The sequence below is a fragment of the Aythya fuligula genome, chromosome 3, assembly GCF_009819795.1.
Source record: "Aythya fuligula isolate bAytFul2 chromosome 3, bAytFul2.pri, whole genome shotgun sequence".
NCBI lineage: Eukaryota > Metazoa > Chordata > Aves > Anseriformes > Anatidae > Aythya > Aythya fuligula.
The window spans coordinates 22,554,797-22,580,705 of record NC_045561.1 but is presented as its reverse complement, the minus strand read 5'-3'; the positions used below and the strand labels follow the sequence as shown (position 1 = coordinate 22,580,705).

Below are 25,909 nucleotides of genomic sequence, written 5' to 3'. Positions count from 1 at the left end.
TAACAAGACCGTCTGTAACCAAGCTGTTTCCATACAGATGGGCCTCTTTGCACACTCTGCATCTTTGCTAGTAACATGTCTTATTACCTCATTGACAATGCAAGACCCAAGCAGTTTTTGTGCATGTGGTGGAACTAGTCTTATTAATCTTAGCAGCAGTTCTAGACATATAATGCTTCTGACCTGTTAAATCAAACAGATAAACCTAAAATATGAATAGATTGTGTTTATATAGATGTGCATTTGTATACACATATATATGAAGATATACAGCACATATATAGACAAATATAAATTATATGGTAAAATAATAATTAAAAAAAAAAAAAACACTTTTAAATTATAAAAAAGAACAACTTCCAATACCCACCTAATATGAGACAAAAACATTTTGTGCCTTTTAGCTTAAATTTGACAGCAGAAATAAAGCTGCACAATAGAATTACAGCCCATGATCACCTGCTCCAGCATTTTGTTATCCAGCATTCTAAAGATAACATTTACGTTACAATCCTCTCTAACATATGCAGTTTTTATCAGTCTTTTTTGCAGTCAGAGGAACACTACTCTGGTAAGTGCTTGACATACTTAAGTCAATCCCAATGCATTTACATATATTACTGTGCTATTGATTCATCATGAATGAAATACAGAAATATAGTGGACATTTTTCTACAGGAATAGCATATCATTAAAAACAGAACACTGTAATTTCTAAATTCTTCTGTTATTTTTGTTATAGGTAAAAAAAAAAAAAGAACACCTGGAAACGATTTCCCAAGATACAATATCCCTGTTTGAGTAATGTCACAAGAACATCCCTGCAGAATGGGCACACATCTTATCTGAACTCGTCAATGTTCATTTTCAGAATGTATTGTGTAGCTGTTCTTGATGTGTATGATGATCTTGACCTCTGCTTCCTCAGAACAGAACAGTCATTAAAAGCAAAAACAACAACAACAAAACTTTGCTCCCTGGAAGACAGTAGGGGCTACAGTTTATGATGACTGCATTTAGCTGAGTAGCATTATCCCTGAAGAGGTGAATAGTTCTGTAACTCAGCCCACCTTGTTGCATTTTTTGGTTTTGCTTGGGTTTTGAAAGCCATTTACTGCAACACACTGAGAAACAAAAGATAAACACAGTTAACTCAGCCATTCTTCATGGTACTCTGCTTCTTCTGGATCTCTCTTTCACATACTTTATTTACTTCTTGGGTTCAAAGTCTTCCTCTCTTTATTTTTTTTTTTTTTTTCTCATGCTTCACTTGGCTCACTCACCCTTGTACCTCCACAGCCTTTGCTGTTTTCAGTCTTCAATGATGGTATTTCAGTTAAGAGCTCACCAAAGTGTAGATCATGCTGAATGTAAAAGAAAGACACAATATGAAAGTATCCTTTTGAGGCATACAGAGCACTTTGATTTTTATATCTCTTTACTGTCTGTTCCTCAGGTCTGACTGTAATGGCCTATGCCTTCCTTTGCATTACTTCCATCTCTCTAGAGCATCTTAATTATGGTGAATTCAAGATGGGTATCAAAAAGCTCTCAAGAAATAACAAATTCATTAGTGACATCCTACTGCACTGCAAGCTGTGTTTGAGCTTATTAAAAGTGTAGTCTGATGTTTGAATTTGAACAGTGGAGAAACAAAACCATTTTGCTTTAGCACATTTGATCTTTAAAACTTCAACCACCAACTCTCAGCAGGGCAGGTATGGTTTCCCATGAAACTAGACTGTTTTCTTTCCATTGGAAAATTTCTGTGCAGTAGAACAAACAAAATGCAGACACTAGCTGGAGTGAATACATACCTGTTAAGGGCAACTTTGAAAAGTGAAGAATTCATAGTGTTTTCACTGCAGCTCTAATTTTCATAATACTCAGGAAAACACAGCAAAAGTGAATATAATTAATACTTCTTTATTTAGGACCAGGTGGTGAACTTTGGTTTATATAGCCACATTCTAGAACAAAGGGAAGCACAGCTCAGCACAATAATTTAGTCCCAGCAGAAATGCTAGATGACACCACACAGCTGTCTTTGATAGAGTCTTTTAGCCTACAGAACATGGGGTTAAAATGCTCCTTCCTCTATTCATGCCTCGCCATCTCTTCTTGCCTCTGCAAAGAGGTCTGGCTGGCAAAGACACTCAGCCCAAACACACAGAGCTACTGGATGCAAAGCTCCTGCTTAGATCCTAATGCCCCATTCATTTCAGTGTGAGTTAGGCACCTATCAGATTCAGTGGGTCTGGTCCCTTCTACCTTCTTTTTCCCCTCCCAAATATGCACGTACACACATACATGTGCATATGTGGCCAGAAAACCTTGTTGTCAGTGGTATTTAAAAGCAACATTGAGAAACATCAACCTGCAGCAATGACTCCTGAAGGTAAGATGAACAACAGAACAAATAACAGACCAGTGATCAAAGGAGAAGTGACATTTATCTTTTTCCACCAGTGTACAAACCTACCACACAGAAGGACTACTGCACACAGTTCTGGCTTGAAGAGGTGTTCTATGCAAATACATTATTAAAGGAGTAGAAAAAAGGCATCTTAAAAACAACACCTCCATCTAAATTGTGTTATTCTTTGTTGTCAAGTAGTTGTATGGTGTGATTACAGGGGTGACTAAAAGCACAGGAATTCTACCAAAGGTCTTAAATACGTTCCTCACATAGTCTTCCACTGGACATTTGCAACTGTGCATTAAGGACATCTGACAACTAAAAGGGGTAGGGGAATGACTGGGGTGCAGATCTCCAAGAATGTCCTTCAAGTAGGGTTTTGCAGCACACACAGGCTTAACCCCATCATGAAAGGGAGGTCTGTAGGAATGACGGCAAGCATGGTGCATCCAGCACTCCTACTCACCATCTACCTACTCATTTGCTTACTGTCTTGAGCATCACTACGCAGGCAGCCTGTGAACTGCCTGTGAGAATATGCCTGGTGAACCTCACCTGTCAGACTCAGCGCAGTCTGGAAGGCATGCTTCCAGCAGTACTGAACAGCCTGTGATGCAGCAATGGGAAATACAGTTTTCAGGTACTGCATTCAGACTGGCTTATAGAAACTGTGAGAAACACATCAGCAAATGCTCTGTAACGTGCTAAATTCTATGCTAACAAGCTGTGCCAGTGCACTGGTTAGCACAGGAGGACCTCATACTCTTTTGAAGCGTAAAAAAAAGAAAAATCACAACAGAGATATTGATCCTAAAACTGTACATTATAATATTTATTTGATATAATGTCATATCACAACACGTATTCTTTCACACATCCTAAGAGACTATGCAGAAGAGCAAATTGTTTTTTCCCTTGGGTTGGTCCTTGGGCCTGGCTCAGGCTTGAGATAAATGCTTAATATTCTGTACTGAATTGTTCACAGATTTAAGTATGTGTTGCTGTAAGCGGGTATGCTTTCCTGAATCAAGATCAGAAGCAGTTTTGTAGAACTAAGGAAACAGGCCCATTTTTTTCCATCCATTCCTAAATGCAATTTCACACATCAAATGAAAAGCAGCTGCTATTCCCTTAGTGAAATGACCAGACTTACCAGTAAAGATAGTAGAAGAAAGAAAGGAGATAGAAAGCTAGCTTACACCAGGCCTCTTTTTGACAGTAACTCAAGGTATCTGCATTCATGACTGCGGGTGGATCATATGCTAGTTCTGAACTATCTGCTGGGCAACGAAAATACCTGAAAGAGAAAGAGAAGACACCTGAAATGACTCTGTTACATGCTGAATTAAATATGTCCTGAATTAAATATGTCACTGTTCTGATCACCATCTCAGAAGAAAACAGTCTTCCAAGATACAGGAGGAACTTTCCTCTCTTTTTCAAGCCCCTGTTTCTGGACAGTGTTAAAATCAGGATACTAGTCTAAGCAGACTGTTCTTTCAGAACAAGTGATTCATGAATGCAGACTTTCTATACTCTGTTATTTTTTTAGATTGAAACATTCCCCCTGCCTATTTAGTTCTTTCTGGCTTACTCACTCACTAGAAACTTACATATTGAGTGACAATATGTAGCAGTCTGTGATCACAGCATGGAGGAAAGATTACTGGGCTTTAACTGCATCTACACAACTGATTTCAGATATGATGGAAGGTGACAGCCTCAACCAATTTATAGCTCAGTTTCTCCAATTCTGAAAAGGAAAAAGGCAATGTGGAGTAATATAAGAGTTGGCTGACTAGTGTTTTCTACACATAGCACTGCTTAAAAATATGTTTTCCAAATAATTCTTATTGCAAAATGTTTTTCTTCTTACATAGGAGAAACTTTTAATTATTCTCAGTAATGACTGGATGCTTGAGAAAATCATGATGAAATGTTTTTTTGTTAGTGGTGTTTGTGTTTTGTGTTTTTTTTTTTTTTTTTTTTTTTTTTTTCCAAGGGAGCTTTTGTCTCAGTTACTTTGCAGCAAAAAGCAAAAGCAAGCCATAAAAAGAAAAGCCTGAACACAGTAAATGAACTGCTTTAAGGTTTGCACAGATCAGATGAAATACTGTTATTTCTATTGCTTTGAAATGGTAATTAACTACTGAAAATTGCTGGGATTGCTTACAGATGGATAAACAGATATACGAACAGATAAATATAAAATCCCCATACAAGTCACCAGCTGCAAACTTTGAAATCAAAAGTCCTCCTAATAACCTTGCCTTCCTCCTTTCTTCCTTTCTAATATTTGTCACATCCACTTACAATCTCTAATAACACTGCAAAGCTTTTACACCACAGATGAAATCCTTTCTTAATTATCTTCATTGGAATGAAGGTATTACACAATTATCTTCCCATGGTTTTGTGTAGAAATTTACCCAATGCACCCAAAACTGTCTGTAGCTAAAACCGGAAAAAAAAAAAAAAAAAAAAAAAAAAGTGGTATTTATAGCAATACATATGGAGAACCACAGAAGTATATCCAAAGAAGCATTATTTCAAGTCTGACCATTTCCAGCTTGCACATAAAATAACTTTTTTTTTTTTAATTTCAAAACAATATTATTGTCACACTTCTATTGTTAATCTTTGAAAAACACCATGAAACGCTATTATTGCACCCAACAAAAAAGCATTCATAGCTTCATTAAGCTTTCTGAGAACTTATGCTGTCACTCTAACTTTGGGGTGATACACTCCACCATACAATGGTGCATTACTACCAAGTTTTGCAGAAAACAGTGTAAAAAAGCTACTACTTTTCAGTTCCTAGCTAACATACTGGTACTGGCTTCTTTACAAAATTATTCTTCAAGCTACTTCACAACAGTAGTTGCTTCAAGAGTCTCTTAGAGAGCCTTCTCATGCAGAACATAAATTCTGTGCTATACAGCAAGAAGCAACTTACTTTATAATGCAAAAACATGTAAGGGTATCAGAGCAGATGAGAAGCAAAATTCTCTCAACTTTCCCATGAATCCGGTGGAAAGGTTTCCTTGCCAGGGCTGAACGAATAGGTATAAGATCTTTTGGACATGAACTGACTTACCGCTCCTAGTCTGTGAAGCATTTAGTGCCCCACTGAGTTCTATTTCCATACTCCAGCCTATTTCAGGTCAAGTTTTTATTTGGTTGTGGTGACAGCATCCTGATACCACTGGGAATATCTAAGTGACTATTTAAATGTGGCTATTAAAGCCGAATTAATGTATTATGACTTTTCTCATCTAATCATGAAAAAAAAATATATATATATATATATTATTTTTTTCTCTGGAAACATAAGTCTTAGCTGCTTTTAGACAAACACTTTTAGGCCTTTCTCCTATTACTGCAATTCATAGTTCATACAAACTTCATGGGGGATGAGTTAGCAAATAAGAGTAACAAGTAGTCAGCATATAAAGGGTAGGCTTACCTCCAGAAGTGATAAAAAAGCAGAGGAACATTTAACCCCAGTGTGAGCCATTCTTGGGCACACAAAAACATTATGCAGAAAAGGCTATGGATAGAGTACTCCGGCAACACCAGCTAAAAGGAACAGAAATAACAGATGTCAGTAAAACATCTCTGTTATTTTAGTCATTAGTTTTGTGGAAGACAAACCATCTCTGCAAATCTCCAATGTGTCTGTCCCCAGACATACTTCAGCTGACAGACAGCGTAGCTAAGAGCAATAAGCATGAGGCACAGTGACAGGCTTGTCCTGGTTCTAATCCTGACTATACACCAGGGGCTTGTTGAGAGGCATGGGACAAATCTTTTGCTGTCTTACCAGGTGCTCCACATTCATGTTTACAGAACATACATCATGTTACTGCCTACCTCACAGAAGCATTGTGAAAATAAGTGAGAACATTTCTATAAAAGAGGTCTTAAAGAGAGAAGTTTTATTACTGATGCATTTGAAAAGAAAATAATTAAACCATTATTGAAGCTTCACATCTACATTGCAGGAGTATCCTTGGAAAAACAGAAGGCTACTTCTACCTTTCTGATATGTTATAAACACCCTAAAGATATCAAATCCATTACGAGGTTAGTGTTGTGAGCTAAAACTCACTAAGACAGGAAACTCACTTCCTTGGTAAATCCATGGCTCCCCACACTACTTGTTTCAGACCAAGATGATTCTTTCTATTAAAAGAGAAAGTGAGTGGGCAGCTGGCAGAAACAGAAATTCATGTGATGTTGATTCAGAGTACTTATTTCTAAAGGCATCTTACTTTTTCCACTCTTTTCCCCTTTCTTATCTGGCTTTCTTCTGTAGTTTTCTTCTGATGCCTTTTTCTCAGAAACCTGTTCTTTTATGTCTTTGTTCAAGTCATAAAAGAGACCAACTTACAGCATTATACATTTCTCAAAGCTAGACAATCCCATACACAGTGCATCTGCATCCCTTGCTGTGTCTTGAAGCAACAACAGCCAAAGTTAAACCACAAAAAGCATTTGGCAGGCTTCTTTTGATGTCGATGCATTTTTGTCTGTCAAATGGTTAAAGTAAGCCCTGCTACTAAAAACAATGAAAAGCCCACTCTACAGCTAGTCCCATCTCCTACCTACTCCTGTACAGCTGTGCTGCAATGAATTCAATGGTTTTAGGACTTCTTCCACTTCCCATGGAACACATTTTTTCACTTTCATTTACCTTCACTGCTTGAAGTAGTTAATACATTTGGATATCTCTATGTCTATGCCTTCCACTTAAGCATTCTCAACAGCTTATTTTATGGGCATGACAAATCATGATACAATTATATAGTGTAGATTCCAGATGGCAGTTATTTATCACTGCTGCATTTTTTTTTTTCATTTTCAGAATGTGATTTACAACATGACTATAACCTTTACCAAGACAATGATTCATCCTTGCCACAAATTGCAGATAAGAAAGGTCTTAAAGTTGGATGTCTACCCACTAAGCATCACAGCACCTAAGAGCCTGTTACATCGTTATCACACACTTGATTTCTGATTCCAATACAGCCTACAAACTTAGCAAAAACATAACCCTGGTGTTTGATCAGGGGGCTGGCTGGTAATAACAGGGAAGGAAACCCATGGTGGAAATTTATGAGGAGCTTAAAAACAAAACAAAACAAAAATTCAGCTGTGAAGCTAGAAAGAAAAGACAGGAAGCAGTGGAGAACAGACTCACTTTCCAGTCACAGTTTCCAGTGTCTATGAAATCTACCTGTACTTTTGACAGAATAACAAATTGGTTGTTTTGTCACCCTTGTCTTGGAGTGATATTTTTGCGTGGACATAAATAAATAGAGGATCAATGCTGATCACAGTTTCTGAAGAGAAATCATGGAAAAAAGCCATCAAACACCAGCCTGCAAGCCAATTATAGTTTATATTCAAGTGATTTAGCCAAGAAACTAAACCTAAAAGCAAGGGAAAGTGAAAGCATAAAGCTTATAAAGACACTAACAGCAAGGCTTGTGAGGAATAGTAAGCTGAATAGATGAATAACTACAAAACCAAAAAACACCCAAACCAACAATGCCTCAGTTCTTGGCTGGAAGGATTATCCTGCAGTTCTACCCAAATGTCCTCTGAAATGGAAACTTTCAGTCAACTTTAGCAAATATGAGATTCAGCTCCTGGAGGGAAGGAAGGTGGTTTAGAAATAAGCAACAGTCAATCCTTATCATTTCTGCCAAGGTGGTCCATTACAATAGAAATTTATGTGATATGCAGAGCAGTGCAATAGGAATCAAGATCTTTTATTCATTTCTGGGACAGCATATGAAATTGTCAGATGGTAAATATGTTAGGATATAAACAGTATGATTCTATTTTGAACCAGGAACACTCTGATTCAGATAACAAACTGCTTTTTGACACGGGTCAAGATAAAGTCTGCAGACAGCTACAGAATGCAGAGTTGGAGGGGAAACTGGCAAAAAAAGACTAGTTCTCAAAAGCTGCAATTCGGTCACCTTGAGCCCCAAGCTAATGAATGGCTTTACAAATTAGAAATTTACAATTACAAATTTATCACTAGAAATTCTGCTGGCTGACATTTAACTGTGGGAAATCATGGAAAAGCCTGAAAAGGCAGTCAGAGTTTCCAGACCAAAATTCTACTACTCACAAACACCTTTCACTACAATGTAAGCAAGGAAAAGAAACTACTATACATTTCTATGTATGCTCTGATGTATATATTTAAGTAAATATTTATATCAGGAAACATTAAAAGTCCTTATTCATAATCCATAATTTGCATTTCAAATGTAAAGGCTTAGGTAGATACCATATCATTATCATCCCACCATTAACTGGGGACAAATGTTTTCTCCCTTATTGCTTTCTGGAATCCTGCTATTCTTCATCCAGCACAATTCCAACCTAGATGATTCTGTGATTCTGTGATCCTATGATGTGCAATTGAATTAAGAACCATGTGGCATATTTGAAGAAAATGGTCTGAAAAAGCCTGATATTAAAGGGGAGGCTTTTGTAGGAGATAAATGTTCTCTCCTGTCTCAGTTACCTTCAAAAGTTAAAGGCAGTCATATCAAATACAAGCAAACTTTGCTGAGTAACTGCCAGCATGCCAATGGTCTTGTTGCCCCTACAGGCAGGACTGAGCCTTGCCAGCCATGCTTCAGGGATTGTCTGGCTTTATTTAGTCATGATTTTTCTTTCCTTCTTTTAACTTAGAAGTGTTGGGGAAATGCTTTAATCTACAAGTGCTCTAGGGCTGTAAATCAAGCTTTGGCACTAGTTCTGCTAAAAGGATCTTTCCAAGGGGTAGTGGCACAGTTCAGGTCTTCTTCCTTCTTGCATTGTAATACAAATGATAAAATTGGGGCAATAAATGAAAGCAAAGTTAATTCACACTCTGTGAATTGTGGAGAAATATATTATTATTCACTTGCTTCACTAGTAAATTTCAATTTGCAGCTCTGGAAGAAGGAGGGGTGGGAACTGCCCAGGCATCTGTAACTAATACCTGCTTGTGTTAGAGGTTAACTGTCAGGTTGCCTTAAAATATCTGCAATTTATAATGTTTATTAAAGGAGAATGAGGCTCTGGGTTCTTATTTTAGATGTGATTATCTACCAAAATTCTTTATTTTGTGTACCTAGTACTAACAATTAAGCTATGAGCTTTATAAAACATGTACTTTCTTACTAAATTTACCAAGATGATCAAGGGACTAGAGCACCTCTCCTGTGAGGAGAGGCTGAGAAAGCTGGGACTGTTCAGCCTGGAGAAGAGGAGACTCAGGGGGGGGCTTACCTATCTGTGTAAATACCTGAAGGGAGGGTGCAAAGAAGATGGTGCCAGACTCTTTTCCACAGTGTCAGGAATGCCAGGACAAGAGGCAATGGGCACAAACTGGAACGCAAGAGGTTCCATCTAAACATCAAGAATCACTTCCCTACTGTACAAGTGACAGAGCACTGGCACAGGTTGTCCAGGGAGGCTGTGGGCAATGTTCAAAAGCTGTCTGGACATAGTCCTTGGCAGCCTGCTCTAGGTGTTCCTGCTAGAGCAGTGGGATTGGACCAGATGACCTCCAGAGCTCCCTTCTAACCTAAACCATTCTGTGATTGTGTGAGTAAAATTCAATATATCCTCATACACAGTAGTGTATGTGCACACATATGTGCACATGTAGGTAGTTTCTAATTACAAAGAAAATAAGTCAGGCTTTGCTGTGTGTAGACACCAAGATTTGGCTGAACTAAAGCATGGGAAAATGAAAGCTGAAGCTAACACCTCTCGGCAGCTTCTTTGTGTTTATCGGACTACAACGTCATCTGAAGATCTCAACTGCATAAGAGCATCTCTCAGGAAGCTCAGTCCAAAATAATTTTATTCAGTTTCCTATTCCCTGAATATATTCTGTTGTTTTTCTACAAAAAAACAATCACATCTTTTCCTGTAAGTACTCTTCCTCCTTATTCTGTTTATTACATATGACTACCTTCTTCCCAAATGCAATTTGCTCTTACAGAACACTATATATCATTTTCTCATGGAATGACTCCTACAGCTTGGCTCACCAGTGAATATGGCACATAAAATACCTCTCAGAAACCAAAACTGGGAAGATATAGCAGTATGAATAGTAATCAGTGCCCTTCACCAGTGCAATTACATTCTCACACTACATAAATTGTAACAAGTGAATCAAACTGCTTTCTCAGTCACTGAGAAATGCTCACAGAATCACTTTTTTTTTTTTCTCCAAGAAGTCTCCATCTATGTAGCCTAGCCTCCATCCTGCGTCCATAAATGTACCATTGTACCCATAGATTGGCAACTGTTAGACAAAGTAATGCTGCTTTATCCCAGTAGTTAGTGCTGCTGCAGCTGCTTCTGCCAAAGGATGCAGCTTCTGCAGCTTGTCTCTAGCTAGGGTCATCAGCCTATCATCTTTATCATCAATCTGTTCACTGGAACAAGTTTCCCAGAGTTGTGGATGGCCCCTCTCTGGAAGTGCTTAAGGCTAGGTTGAATGGGGCTTTGAGAAACTTTGTCTAGTGGGAGGTGTCCCTGTCCATAGCATACCCATAGAGGATCCTGAAGGGTTCCTTCCAAGCCAAATCACTCTATGAAGTGGATGAAAGAAAAAGCTTTTCCACTCTGGGACGTGAAGAGCATCAAGGAATACCGGTCAGTAAGGCAGATCTGCTGTGATCTAAGATGTGGTATCTTCACAAACTTTTTTTTTTTTTTTTTAAAAAGTTAATTCAGAAGCTGTAACAGAAGCTGGGTTAGCAACCCTGGAGTGCGAACCTCAAATTTTGACAACACTGACATGGAACAGGGTAACAAATTCTTTCTTGCCCTACCTCACTACTATGTTTCAGATATAACCAGAGAGTACAGCCCACAACTGGGTTATTCAAGAGTTCATTCCATCTTTACCTGTTCTCCTGAGACTGGTGAGAATAACAATTAATACCACAGCTGCTCATTAGGATCCAGAAAACCAGCACCTCGTTTCACAGATAGGTCAATGAATGCAGAAATCTTAGTGATCATTAAAATGAAGCTCAGCCATCTGCATAGTACAGGAAGGGCCCTCAGGCTTTTTCCTTGGGGTCTGCCTAAAATTGACAGTTTTGTAAATACTGAGAACTAACTGTTCACTAAAGGGCTGTTTCCATATCTGGATTTTAAAGGCTGTCAATCTGAGGAAGTAGATTTCGTACAGTGCAGAGCTGGTAAAGAAGATTCCTGCCCTGCTATCCTAACAGCTTTATTGGAAACTTCAGCATTTGAATGCAAGGTAGGACATTTAAATCCCACCTGAAACAGTTTCTATTCATATAACAGATAAAATGAAAAATAATTTCACTATATTTTTAGCTATTGTGGTGGTTGTTTTTTTTTTGGTAATTGCAAGGAGGCTTTATAGGGTCTGAATCTGACTTAAATACACAGTGAACATTCTGCTAACCATAAGTGAACTTTGATTTAACCCCAATTTCTTTTGTTTCATTAAAATGTAAGTATTTATTTTATTACATACTAAATTAAAGAAAATATGGTCTATTAGGAAGTCATATTTTGCCAGTATCTTCAACACAGCTCTGAGAGGCAGATTCCCTCAGCAGCTGATAATTCTCTTCTAGGCGTACATTACAGACAACTGTTATTCACATACATTTTTGCTGCATCTTCAGTCTTATTCTACCATTTCTTGTGATGTTCAGATACTGTAAGGGCATATGCTTACATATCCTCCAGAGCAGTACTGGAAAGAAGTTGAATTGTAGTGGTTGTCTATTACAAGGTAATACTTTTTTAACACTTTGATGATTGAATAAACTTTTAAAATATGAAAGTAACAGCAAAATACAGTTGGTTAATCTGAAATAGTTTTATATGTAAATATTTTCTTGAGCAATAACATTAAGAGTAAACATGCATATGGATATATCCAAAGGATATATCAGTTTTCATCAGGCATTGCACTGGCAAATCTTACTTCCTCCCTGGAATAAAAAGAGAGTAAAAGCCAAACTGTGACTGAGGCTTGCAGTAGGCTTACAACTTTCCTTATCATCCAGTGCTGCTTTGAACACCTGTGCAGGCACAGCAGGATATAACTTTTCATTATCCTCCATTGAGTGCAAAGACATTCTTAGGTAATGATTACTAAAAATACAATTATTATGTTCTAACATTTGAAAAATGCTGAATTCCGGAACTTGTAAATTTGACTAAAGATAGTGCTGGCAAAATTCTCATAATAAATGAATGACACAATGAACATAATAAATGAATGTCAGTAGTGAATGAATAGCCTGCCAGAAATACTATACTTCCTCTAAGTTCTTAAGTCCTATATGTTTCCTTTTCCCAAGTATCACTCTCTATTCTAGCCTTTTAAGATGTCATAATTAGGACACTTTAACCGAGATGGCAGCAGATAAGTTTATTCAGGAGGCTAAATGCCAAAACTCAAACATAAAGGAGCCTTTCCTACCATGGTATTGCATGCTGACTATTATTCATAGAACAGGAAGAAGAAATAAAAAAAAAAAAAAAAAAGAAACAACAACAACAACAAAAAAGGACAATTTTGTGTATGCTGCAATTTTATTGCAAGTTTCAGGGAAAATCACTTTGTCCCTCATATTTCAGGATGCAAACAAAACTCCACCCAGGCCTGCTGATGCAAATGTGAATCTCTATCAACATGTAAACTCCATCCTCTTTTAGGCAAGCTGCAGAAAACAATTAAACCAACACCGAGCTAGTGAAAGTGTGTGGTATTTCAGTTCAAAGTATTTTATTTGCTTTTCCTATATCGCTACTTCCCCTGCCAAGCTGCATTTGCTTTTGGAACCTGAGAACAGCCCCACTGTTTAATAAAAAGTAAATTTTAAATTTATCTCATGCCTCTTTTTCCAAGAGATGCTGTAGCAGAATTGTTTAAAAATAAATCATCCATAAGACATGATTTCCATAAACTAAAATGTGTTTACTAATATATTTTAGCTAACTTGAAATTTTGTTTAGAGTGTAAAAAGTTATTCATTCCTAATGTAAAAATACCTTGTCAATGACTCTGAGGGCCAGAAGAAAGCTAACTTTAACATGCAACAGCAATGTAGCACTATCTTCTACATAAGTAGTGAGCACGGAAGTGCACACTTAGCAGTTTTCTGTCTCTCACAGACTCTAATGTACTTTAAATATTCCTAGGTCACTTCAAACAAAAGAGATCTTAAGTGAATTTAGTTTTATGAAAGTCGCTGGACTGACAGTCCAAGTCCTCACTGACAGAATCTGCACAGCATAGCAGATCACGTCCCACCTACATCCTAACCAATCTGCAGATCTAAATAATGCTTTAGAAACAACAATAACCTTTATTCTAATGCCTGTCTGCAATCTCTAGAATTTCTTCTGAGGCAGTTTATGAGCTAAAAAATGGTAAGCAACAAACATGAAGTCAAACCCTTCCTAAATCCAGAGATGTTCACTTTCTGATATAAACCAGCTCTGCTTTGAACCACTGAATTGCAGTTCAAGGATGAGAGAGAGAGAGATGGGAGATGATTATGATCAAATAATTTTTAAAATACATAGCTTTTACTTAAATCACTTCATATAGAGCAATGCCTGCTTGGGTACAAGTACAAGCTTCTATATTGCACTGAGTCACAGGGAGATGAAGTATTGAGTATGTATCCGATCACTGCAAAATGTTTGCTACATACATAATCGTATATTCATTCTTCAGAAGTTACCCACACTATCTTTTTTAATTGGGGTTTATGCTCCCAATCACTCAGTAGGAAGGGTCTCCTGAAAGTTTTCCTACTGCCCAGATAATTAGTCAAACTCAGCAGTTCCATTGTATTGATGTGGTAAGAAAAGAGGGAGCATTAGATACATCAAGAAATACAATATGCATTCAGAAGACAGTAACAATGATGAAGTCCTTGGTCTCTAATGAAAGCGGACAAAGTTCATGTGCTCCATCACTGCAACAGTCACTGCTAATGGACAAAATGTCACGCGGTGCCATTTTTTGTTCTCTTTGTGATCTTTCTTACAGCAGCAATCATCAGAACTCTGGACACATGAGCCTCTTTGTCCTGTGAGGCAGCATACCAGTACTATTTCCACAGCCAAAATACCTCTTGACTAGACAAGGCTGTTTCCCTCTCAGATAATACATGCACATAGACTTCAAAGACAAAATGCTCACTACTGGTTGGGAGGTGCTGAATATAATGCATAATGTATGCCAGTAACCTGGTGTATACCTACCCTGCAGAGGCAGTGCAAGTATTTTTTGCTTAATCTGAGTTAATTCTCTAGTGTGGCTATACTGAAATGTTTTTGGTGATTTTTTTTTTCCATCAAGTCTAACCAAACAGGGAGTTAAAACTTCTTTACTGAAGTTGTTAAAAAAGAAAAAAGAAAAAAAAAAATACATATATATATATAGTACAATGAAAGGCACAACTATTGCTGCTATTCCCCCCAAATTTATTTTGTAACAAATTGGCCTATTGCTGTAGCCTCTTGTAGATGGATTTGTTCTTTCAAATCCATGAAAGAAGTATGATTCCTTCTTACATACAGATGGTTACACACCATTTTAAAAACACCATCAAATTTGCTGAATTTATTTATACAGACTTACATTAAGCATTTTAATGAACCATGCAATAGGCTTACTGAAGTACCCTGCTAATAGCTATCAGCATGGTGACTGGCTAAAAGAATGTAACAGATCTATAAAACCATAAATCCATGATAAAACAATCAATCAACATATGCAGAAATACACACTATAAATCTGAGACATTATCTGAAGCTTGTTGGTGACCACAAAGCAAAACAATGGAAGAATCGATTAATGTAATAACCAACAAATTTACCAAGAAGAACAGAATACGAACAGTCAATTGAAATCAGCTACCGTGACACCTGATACTCTTCAAAGGACTATGTCCACTACAGCTGCTGCATGCAAAGAATGTTATGAGCTACTGGTTGGATAAGGTCTGGAACCTAACAAAGTCCAAGTACAAAAAATTATTTCATATAACAATTGCTGTAGTGCACATTGGCCAACCTCCTTCATCTAAACTATTCAGAAAAGGTGCCAGCAGCAAGAAAAGATAGGGCTACTTACTAAAAATGCTGACTTGCCATAATATTTTCCACATGTGAACCAGAACCTCCATACTCAGAAAATTATGTTTTCATTCATTAAGAAAATACTAAAACCAGATACAAACCTTGTTTCCTCTTACCTGCTCCAGAGAACTCAAAGTTTCACAGAACAATTTGTTTTAATTTTTTCAAGATCTGATTATGTGCATTCGATACTGACAAACGTGCATGACACAGTCAGAGCATCAAGTTTTGTCTTCTTTGACATGCTCCAAGTACAGTTAATCTATATTAAGCTCATAACCATTCAAGAATCTGATTACTTATGCCTCTGAATTACTTCTATTTTCATACATTTACGTTGACTTTTTGTTTTAAACAGAATACTTACATATGAAAGCATACCTAAATAAATTGTACACAGAGACCCAAGTGTTTGGAATTATATATTATGCTCACTAAGTTTTACTTTTTACTTACTGTATCTCAGTCTGAATTGAATGCTTTCTGTAATTGCTCTTTAAGGTAACATTGGTTTTGATAAATAATCAAAACCTGTAAATACAGTGAAAGATGATTGTGATACGTACTAGGGAGTATACTATGGAATATAAATTGAAAAGATAGATGCTGGTTGACTGCCAAGCTGAACATGAGCCAGCAGTGGGCCCAGAAGATCAAGAAGGCCAATGGCATCCAGGCCTGCATCAGAAATAGTATGGTCAACAGGACAAGGGGAATGTCTGTCCTCTTGTACATGGTGCTGGTGAGACTGCACCTCAATTACTGTGTTCAGTTTTGGGCCCCTCACTGCATGAAGGATATTGGTCTTTTTATATATAATATTGGTGAAGGATATAGGTCTTTTCCAACCTATAATTCTAAATTCTACATTTCTAAAATTCTAAATATAATTCTATAATTTATAATTTATAATTTAGAAATCTATAATTCTAAAATTCTATAATTTTATTTTTGCAAAGCTGTAAAAAACAGAATTGTGTCTAGTAAACACCACAACATGTACATGATACATTTCCACCACTAGTACCCTAGATCCAGCTCTACTAGAAATGTGACAGAGGTACTAGAAGAGACCAAGCATTGGCAGTTATCAGCCTCCTGACTAAAATAATAGTACTTGCTTCAAAAGGCATTAGGTGAAGATATTTTTATTTTTAAATACCCAGCTACTGATTTACATTCCACTCTTGTTGTTACTCATGCTAGTAATGGAGTATTGAACAAGCTGTAAGTTTTGTTATTCAAAAGTTGTCCTTGCATATTTTTTGTCTGCTGTTTTTTATTTTTTCTTGACAGTTGAAGTTCATCTGAAACATCTTTGAGATTAATATCAGCTTGTCTATCATTAGATTTCTTGATGAATTTGCTCCCTTCCACTCACTCCTTCAGGACGAACCTCCCCCCCCCCAACAAAGGAAAAAAAAAAAAAAAAAAAAGACACCACCACAAAAATATATATATATATAAATATATATAATATATATAAATAAATATGGAAAATGTAACTAAATTATACAGTATCTGGTAACATATCAAGTACCTGGTCACAGTTTGTTAATAATCTTCTCCAAGTATTTTGGAGATAAAACAAAAAATCCATCCTTAAACTCATTAGTATCATTTGTATGGCATATTGTACCCCTATTTAGTAATTCCAATGAGCCCCTTCTAAAACCAGGCTATAATGAAACTGAACGTATTTTTATAACCTACCTATAACCTCTTTTTTTAAAAATTTACAACAGATCTTCATCATTAAGTTCTAATGTCATAAATAGTAATATAACACTATTCCCAAAGCCATTTAAAATAATTATCTGACTTTGTGACAGAGGAAAAAAGATATGTTGCTTTTTCATAGAAGGAGAAACAAACCTAAAGCCACACAATTTTATAATGAGGGATATATTTAGTGCTTGTAGATAGCATCTTAACTGCTGTCTTCCTGTATCTATACAACACTCAATTATTCACCGTTTTTGCCAGAATTTATCCCCAACAGTGAATACTTTATGCTACATAGTCTAAAGCTATTTTTAGTGACTGTCAGTTTTAAAGACTACAAATCTCTGTAGTTATTCCACCACCTTCTTCTTTCATATCATCTCTCAATTAAAACAAATGTATCCCCAAAGAACTTTGAAGACACTGAATTAACAAAATATGAGAACCAGAAGCAGCCAATCCCTTTTGAATACAGAATCTGTAATTAGACAAAATGCTCCATTTTGCTGTTCACAAGAAGGCTGAGTCTCAATATTAATTAAATACTGATGAAGGCAAGGCACTCCCATGGGCTCACATATATTAATACATTACCACTCACCAGTTTCTTTATGTCAGATAAACTGTGACACAGCTTGCAAATGGCTGGCTGCCAATATGACAAAATGGAACGCTATTGGTGATAAGTGTATTTTCTCTTCTTTTCACATCCCTAGTGTCTTAACCATGCTAAGTTCTTAAATGTGGCTTGCTCATAATGGTGCCAAACAGATCTGTCTCAGGTTCTGACTGATCTGAGTCATTTCCTGCATTCTGAGTGTGGTCACAACTAGATCTTTGGGTCATCCCAGGTGAGTATTTCCTAGCACTGGTTTTCCAAAAGCTTCTAAGGACGGGGCCCTCGGCTTATTAAAAACACATCTGAATTTAGTTCTTAGCTTGATTAGGATGCAGTCAGCAGTCTGTACTTCAGTGATGACCTTTGTTAAGCAAAAATGCTGAATGATTTAGATGGCTCCATTACTATTCTGGTGAAGGCAATTTAGAGAAACTTTAATATATAAAGTGAAATATTTTGGAACTACGATTATTTTGACTTCATTGGTACAGAGTCAGGAGAACAATGAGTGTTTAAGAAAGCCCCCTTTCAATCTACAGAGGAAAGATGTAACCTGACCACATCAATCCTACAATTTATCAGCTCCTTCAGCTCTCAGAAACTGAGGCACTCATCATCTCTGGCCAAATTAAAATAAATGGTGTATCAACTTTTAAATTCAGCCAAATAAAAAATGTAATTATTAAATATGTAGGTAATAAAATATTTAATTTATTAAATACCAAGCCCCTGTTCAAAAAAAAATAAAATAAAATATCTAATGCCTGTATTACAACACTATAAATCAAATGATAGGGCTATAAGCACCTTAAGCTGCAACTGCAAAATGATTCACCACCATCCAAAAGCATGTTCCAAAACTAATGGGCAGACGTTCTCGGGATTTATTTCTTATCTAGGAATCCTCTACTATGTCAACTTTTTATAATTTGTCTTACTCCATTCTAACAAGGTCATCATGACTTCCAATTCTGCAGTAGAACTGAACCTTTCAACAGAGAATGAGAATTATTCAAAGAGCAAATGAATGTAGATAACCACTCGTTGGCTTTAATTCTCATGCAGTTCACAAATCCTAGACTATTTTACACTCACTTTTCGCAGGAGGAAGCAAATACGCTCAATATTTCTCAGTCGCTCTCTCTGTCAAGAAAAAGTGGGGAAAAAGGTGGAAGATTAGGTAGTGTTATAAGTTAAAGACAATATATTACAAGTACAAGGGGTCAAAATCATATTTTTTGGTTGCAGGGAAGCAACATGTTATTAATCTGAACCAACAGTATTCACTTCTAATGTACTGCATGCAAGTCAAAGGATCTACTCATTTCTAAGTTCCAATGTTATTTTGTCATCTGTTACTGAAAACAGCAGTATAAAAAGGAGGTTCATGTCTATGTTAGCCTTGAGTCAGAGGCTTCAACTTTTTTTTTGAAGTCAACATTTGTGACTGGAGCCAATCTACAACACAGAGACTCGGCCTTGCATTTTCACGTAACCAGCCTCTAGTTTTGAGATAAGTCTGAATGAAAAAAAAACTGAAAAGCTGATATAGCTGCACTTCCACTATCACTAATAGTGTGTCTGAGCAACATGTGCTATTATAATTTAACCCATTAGTGAATAATACCCATAATGTCCTAGAAATATCACTTTAAACAACAGATTTATTCATAAACACTAAAAGTAACTGTAATTAAGTACTTTGAGTCAAAAGATGCTCTAAGCTTGATCCACAGAAAGAAAACAAGTCAAAGTACGATCTTCTTTAAATGGCTTATAATGAGAAATTCACTAGTAAAATCAGATTTCTCTCTGCATAACTGGGGTTAATCATGAGGGTATGTAGAAGGACAGTGGCCACTCCTTTAAGGGTCAAGGGCCCTTTTCCAAGGCAACAAGATAGTAAGGAAGGGAGGAAATGGTGGGAACAAAGTTCAGTCAGTCATACTAAGTTATGAGAGCATGTGAAAATGTAGGAATGTTTATTCCAGCAGGGTTATCTGATGGAGGACTTCTAAGGTAGGAGATAATTGAACTTCCAAATATTTTTTCTTTTGCCTTCTTCAGCAAAAAGGAAAGCTATTAGCATAAAAAGCTTCTGTTTTCCTAAGACTAGCCCAATAAATCAATTTTCCAAACTACAACTGTCTTCACAACAGGCTTTACGTTCCCTTCCACACTCATACTTTGATAGCTCAGTGCACCTACCCATCTTTAGTAGCTGTTGCTTAGCACATCACTGGATGTACTTACTGCGTGGACTGGGTTGCATTGATCTATAGGGCTTTTGAAGTCTGTCCGTAGCTCATCAAAGGCAATTATCTGAAAAACAATTTTTTCAAACATTGTAATGAATGTTAATACAAATGCTTATTTTTCTGCTAGAGGCTAGTTAGATGTGTTGCCTCCCTTCCTGCCATTTCCTGAGAAAATTAGGGAACCTAGAGTCCTAATACACTCCTTTCGGAAACAGTTAAAACAAAACGTGGGATACTTCTAAATATGAAACCTAAAATCCATCAATCCTTCTGTCTTTCTGTAAAACCACATCTGTATCCCTTTCAGCATTATTGTTTTCCGGGTTTCTTCCTTCCCATCTTCCTTCTCATCAGCTGGAATTCTTTCTCAAACTTTCAAAAGATGTAAAACTATTTTACAAATACATCTCCATGCTTGATGGAAATAGTCACTAGCTTCTTAACACACAGTGAAGCATCAGATGCACTATTCCAGGTTTAATGCATGCACAACAGATCCTTTTAAAAAAGTTATTAAACCTACTTCAGACATTAATTCAGAATTAAGCTATATGTTTGCAAGCGTATTCCTCTAGAATAGAAGGTAAACTACTCTAGAGCAAAACATGTCCTTCCTAAATTCCAGTGGGTCTTAGAACATTTGCCTCAAATATCATTAACAGAGAGAGGTCTTTTGCTCAGGTCCTTTAGTTTCATTCATGAGCTGATGGATTTAGGTACACTGGTAATTACTGCCTGCTTTTAAAACACAGCAGATAAAATTGCCCATAAAAATAGTAAAGTTTCATGATGCTTTCTTAGAAATAAAATAGCCGTAATAGCCCTCAGCATATTTAATTCAAAGATCTCAAAGCATGTTCTTAACTTCATTTCATGTTTGTATTCTAGAAATACCTTTGATTCTGATGGCTTCACTCAAGGAACGAAAGCTCACGGTGATAAGGACTACATAAACACACAATCAAAGTGATTCCTTGTCAGACAATTTACAACCCAGGAAAGTATTTGTACCCAGTAAAAATATGAGAGGAGTACAAGGTAGTAGTCAGGTAATTAGTATATGAGTGCAACAGCCATTCTGTGACATATTACAGTGTACCTGCTGCGTCGCTGTTCAAACAATAACCAAGTGGGTATCAACACAGACCCGCTGTATAGTTAAAACACGTTCATTTTACAGGTATGAACTGCATACAAAACAGGAAGTCTACAAATGATTCTGCTAATAATCTGCCGAGAGGTTTGAGGATAAAACCTAGAGCTACAATCCACAAATCTAACTACTACTCTGCATCGCACTCTAATGCTGCATTCATCATTCTGAAGCACATTTAAAATCAAGAGTGTGGCATTTTCTAAGAGCACACTACAAAATTCAATTTATTCAACCATGACAAGTCAAAGTGCCAGAATAAACCAAGGGAACTATAAAAGCATGATTATAAGTGAAGTGTTTCTCCCCATGGATGCAGTATCTCCACAAGTTAGGGATTAGGTCTGCAATGAGCTGTTTAGACTAAGGTGAAAGAGCAAATAACAGATTGTGAGAGGGTTACAGTACAACTGTGAGGGATAAGGTTGGGAATAAGGGAATAAGGAATGGGTCAATTGTTAAGAGGGTAAAGACCATGCAAGTCAGACACATGGTTGTGTTCATAATTGGATATCAACGTCAGCACTGGCTGCATCAATATAAAGGAAGAAGGATGTTCTTGTAACAGGTAAGAGAGCTGACTCTGTTCACTGATTTACTTTGGGATCCCTTAAATTCTCTTTGTCTAACTGCACCAGTACTTACAGATGTGCCTTGAAGACAGAAAACTATTAGGAGCTTTGAGTGACAACTTTATTTTTAATAATGTACAATAATGGCAGGTGTTAAAAACACAGAAGTGAGCTAAAATTTTCTTGAAATAGTAATAATAATAAAAAAAAAATAGTGAATTTGCTGTGCTCTTCCTTTTGGTAGTCAGTAACAGCAATAAGGAGTTTGAGATAATAGTAAAACAACAGACAGTATGGAGCCAGCTCATGCCATAGTGAAGACTGGTATGAGACAATAACTTGGAGAACTGGAAATTTTGGAATCATGAGAAGAACTCTACTCTAAGGGAAGACCAGGAAAGCCTTTAAAGATTTGCTGAGCACAAAGGTTTGAGGATAACACTGGAACACGTTTAGATGGAGAAGAATTAGGTCACTTTGAAAGACAGAATCATTAAGGTAGGGCTCTGTTGAGCTAGCTAATGCAGCTAAGAGAAGTCTTGGAGAAATCCTAAATAACAGTTTGGAAAAGAGATTAGCCTCAAATATACTATGTGTTTAGATTTCCTCAGCTATCTCTCTTACCCCGTCTTTCTCTCCCCCAGCATCCACAGCTCTGTAGACAAAATAAAATCTACTCTTTCTACTACTACTTTCATAGAATATCTTGAATTGGAAGAGACCCACAAGGATCATCAAGTGCAACTTCTGGCTCCACACAGGACCACCCAAAAATCAGACAATATGTCTGAGAGCATTGTCCAAATGCTTCTTGAATTCTGTTAGGCTCAGTGCCACAACTGCTTCCCTGGGGAGCTTGTTCCAGTGCCAAGCCACCCTCTCCGTGAAGAACCTTTTCCTAACATCCATCCTCAACCTCCCCTGTTGCAGCTTCATGCCCTTATTTGCTACCAAGCAGTTAATTTTGTGTTGTGATGGCATAATATCTAAGTGCACTGAAATGAATCTGAAACAATTAAGCACATTGTTTTCATGGAAACAGCGGGCCTAAATACAATAGTCTCACAGGCATCCTCTTGGGATGACTGCCAGTTACAACAATTTTGAGATAGATTTCTATTACACTGCAAGAAATAGACTGAGGACTTGTACCAAGCACACAGGATGGTATGAAAGTTTCTTCAGAAAAAGTTTCAGCATCTCTCTGGAAGGAGGTAGACAGAAATAAATCCTCTCAAACTCTTAATATTTTATCTCCATAAAGGTTCCATAATAGTTTGTATTTTGTTAAACCCAAAGGACTGGAAATCCAGTGCTTACGTGAAGATATCTCCTTTCATTCATGAGAAAGTGCATTTCTGTTTCTCAGTCATAGTGAAAAGTTTTGAAGTGTAATATTATGAAGGCTCCAATTAGAAGGAATATAAAGAAACTCCCCAATTTTTTTGTTGATGGTGGTTGGTTGAGTTTTTCAATTTCCCTCTCATGCTGGATTTTTAAAAGTGCAGATAAGAAATGATGGAAACAAAGTTGTAGATTATTAAGATTGGTGGTTGCTCACCGTAGAGTATGCAACTGAGCAACAAATGGTATTGTGTTACAGCAGATAAGGGAGGGCTGTGCTGCTGAGTGCTTTATATAATCAGTGAGGAAACATCTTCCTCTTTCAGTTATAACTAACCTTGTGTAGCAGTTTAATGTTCTAGGGAATCGTGTGGCTGGAGTTGCCATTTTTTTCTTACAGAGAAAAAAAAGGGGAAAAAAAAATGAACTACTTGCCACTATTAAGTATTTCACAATGCTTCCCCAGGAAGTGCAGACTTCTGGCCATACTCCAAAGAAACAATCTGCTGTCCAGTTACATTTCCTCTGGATGCAGTATAGCTACCTGCTTCCCATACATCAGCCCATCAGAGATGCTGAATGCTCTGGAACAGCATTCAAGTGTGTTCAATGTCCATTTCACTTCAGAAAACATCACACTCATCAGTATCTTGACAGAACAGTTCATTCCAAGGAAAACAATGTAATAGGTCCCAGTCAGGGACAGCAAATCATTAAGCCTTTGTAAATGAATGCATTTTATAAACCATTCAGTATCTTTTTGTTATCCAAACTAATTTGATCCAGTGTGGCAATAAAGACTGCAAAACATACATATGTGTGGACATCAGTGACCCCATCTCCCCAAAGGCCAGACAATGAGCAGACTGTTCCAAAGAAAAATGACCAGCCTCTAGTCATGGTTCTAAGCAGAAAGCCAAATGGATAGCACTTAGGAAACATACACCATGGACTGATAGCACACAGAAGATAAATTTACTTATATCAGTAAATAGTAATGTTGTATACAGCTTGCTAGAAAGAGAATAAGGACCATTTTATTTTATTTTATTTTATTTTTGGATGGATGGTTGGTTGGTTTTGTTTTTTTCCCCTTGGGGTTCCTAAATAAAACAACCCCCCCAAACTTCAAATCTGTTCATTTGCAGACCTACATCACATAAAAAATTGTATCATGTTTACCAACAGCTTTTATCATTACTGTAAAAAGGGGACAGAGACTGAATGAGCAATGGATGCTGATTTACCTTTTAACTTGTATAATTTTCTCTATGATCCCACACTTCAAAACTTCAAAACATCACAGGAAGTTTGTTCTTCCGCTGCCTAGCTGCACTTCTTTCTGTTGATAGAAATGTACTTGTGGGTGTTACCCAACTAATAGAACCAAAGGTCTATAAAATTAATGGTAGCATTCTCTGGTGATTCACACCATCTGGAAATCTCATAGCTACAACTGTAAATCAACAAGGAGTTTGCCCAGTTTAAGCACGCACTCAACAGATGAGATTGTGATGACATCGTATGTTTCAGTATACCTACAGCTGCAATGATATTTATAAAAATGTGCCTCCGTTACTTGCACTCTCTGTGCTCATCTCTCCAGACAACAGCTTTGGACGATGAAGTACATATGATTGAACCTGAATTTTGTTATCTTTCTATATTTATACACACGTCAGACTGAAAATGTTCACCTATTAATGGCAGGAATGGATTTATGACCTCTGAATTTGAAATCACTCAGCTCTTACAGAAATACATTTTAATTTAGAATGTGATATTTGGGGCTAGTGGGTAGGGTTGCTGTGTGTGTTTCAATTCAGTGACAGCAAAGAAGTGGGAAATTATTGCTTATTGGTATCTTAGAAAAGTTAAAATAAAACAGAACTTGATGACAACCACACTAACCACAGAACAGAACAGTAACACTTAACATATGCTTCCTTGCTACCACCCTGCCAATCCTACCCTAAAGAAACTGTCTTTGATGGCTTGTTCAAACAGTTTGTCTACCCCTCTGCTCTGCTTTCACAGCACCCGTACAGGCAGTTCCCAGGCTGTCTCTGAGTCAGCACATGGACAGCAAACAAACAGGTTTAGGAGCATGCTGTGCTTGTATTCATTTCATGCCTGCCCATCAACTGCTGTATAGACATATTTACAGTGTTGAACCTTAATCATGTTTAAACTATGTTGGTACAAGCTGGGTTGGATTTTGTTGACCAAAAGCAGCAACAGACAAAATGTATGAGTGTCAGACAGTTACCAGTGCAGAAAGAGATGAAATTGTCACTGTCTTGATCTCAATGTGCATGGGGAGCCTATAGGGAGATGCACAGAGTGGTGACATTGACAAAGTTATAAACTGAGAGAAAAACGCTTGCCACCCAATTCTTATCATGACATTAAATGAATCTGAACAAGAATTTCAGCTTTTTGGCAAGCAGCAGAATTGCATTGTGTTCAGGTTCACAAGTTCAGTCTATGACCCACTGGAAGAGCACAGAATTATTCACCATGCCTACAGTTTTACCTATAGTAAGCTCTATTTCAGCAAGCCAGACACTAAAGCTTATTGACTTTAAAATGCTGGAGTTGTGCAGTGTTACACATTAGAAAGCTATTCTC

General features: G+C 37.1%; 1 protein-coding gene across 2 annotated transcripts in view; it reads right to left on the bottom strand.

Moving 5' to 3' along the window:
* Nucleotides 1-1,336: 1,336 nt before the first annotated feature.
* The window catches only part of CNIH3 (cornichon family AMPA receptor auxiliary protein 3), a 42,034-nt gene continuing 17,461 nt past the window's right edge, over nucleotides 1,337-25,909 (bottom strand). Inside the window, exons 2-6 of one of the 2 annotated variants that reach the window (XM_032185409.1) lie at nucleotides 20,205-20,273; nucleotides 19,047-19,094; nucleotides 5,889-6,001; nucleotides 3,573-3,716; nucleotides 1,337-1,364 (exon numbers count right to left, since the gene is read on the bottom strand). In XM_032185409.1, the coding sequence (XP_032041300.1) occupies nucleotides 1,337-1,364; nucleotides 3,573-3,716; nucleotides 5,889-6,001; nucleotides 19,047-19,094; nucleotides 20,205-20,273 (402 nt within the window). The remainder of the gene's footprint in view (nucleotides 1,365-3,572; nucleotides 3,717-5,888; nucleotides 6,002-19,046; nucleotides 19,095-20,204; nucleotides 20,274-25,909) is intronic. The other variant, XM_032185410.1, reaches the window with a different exon arrangement.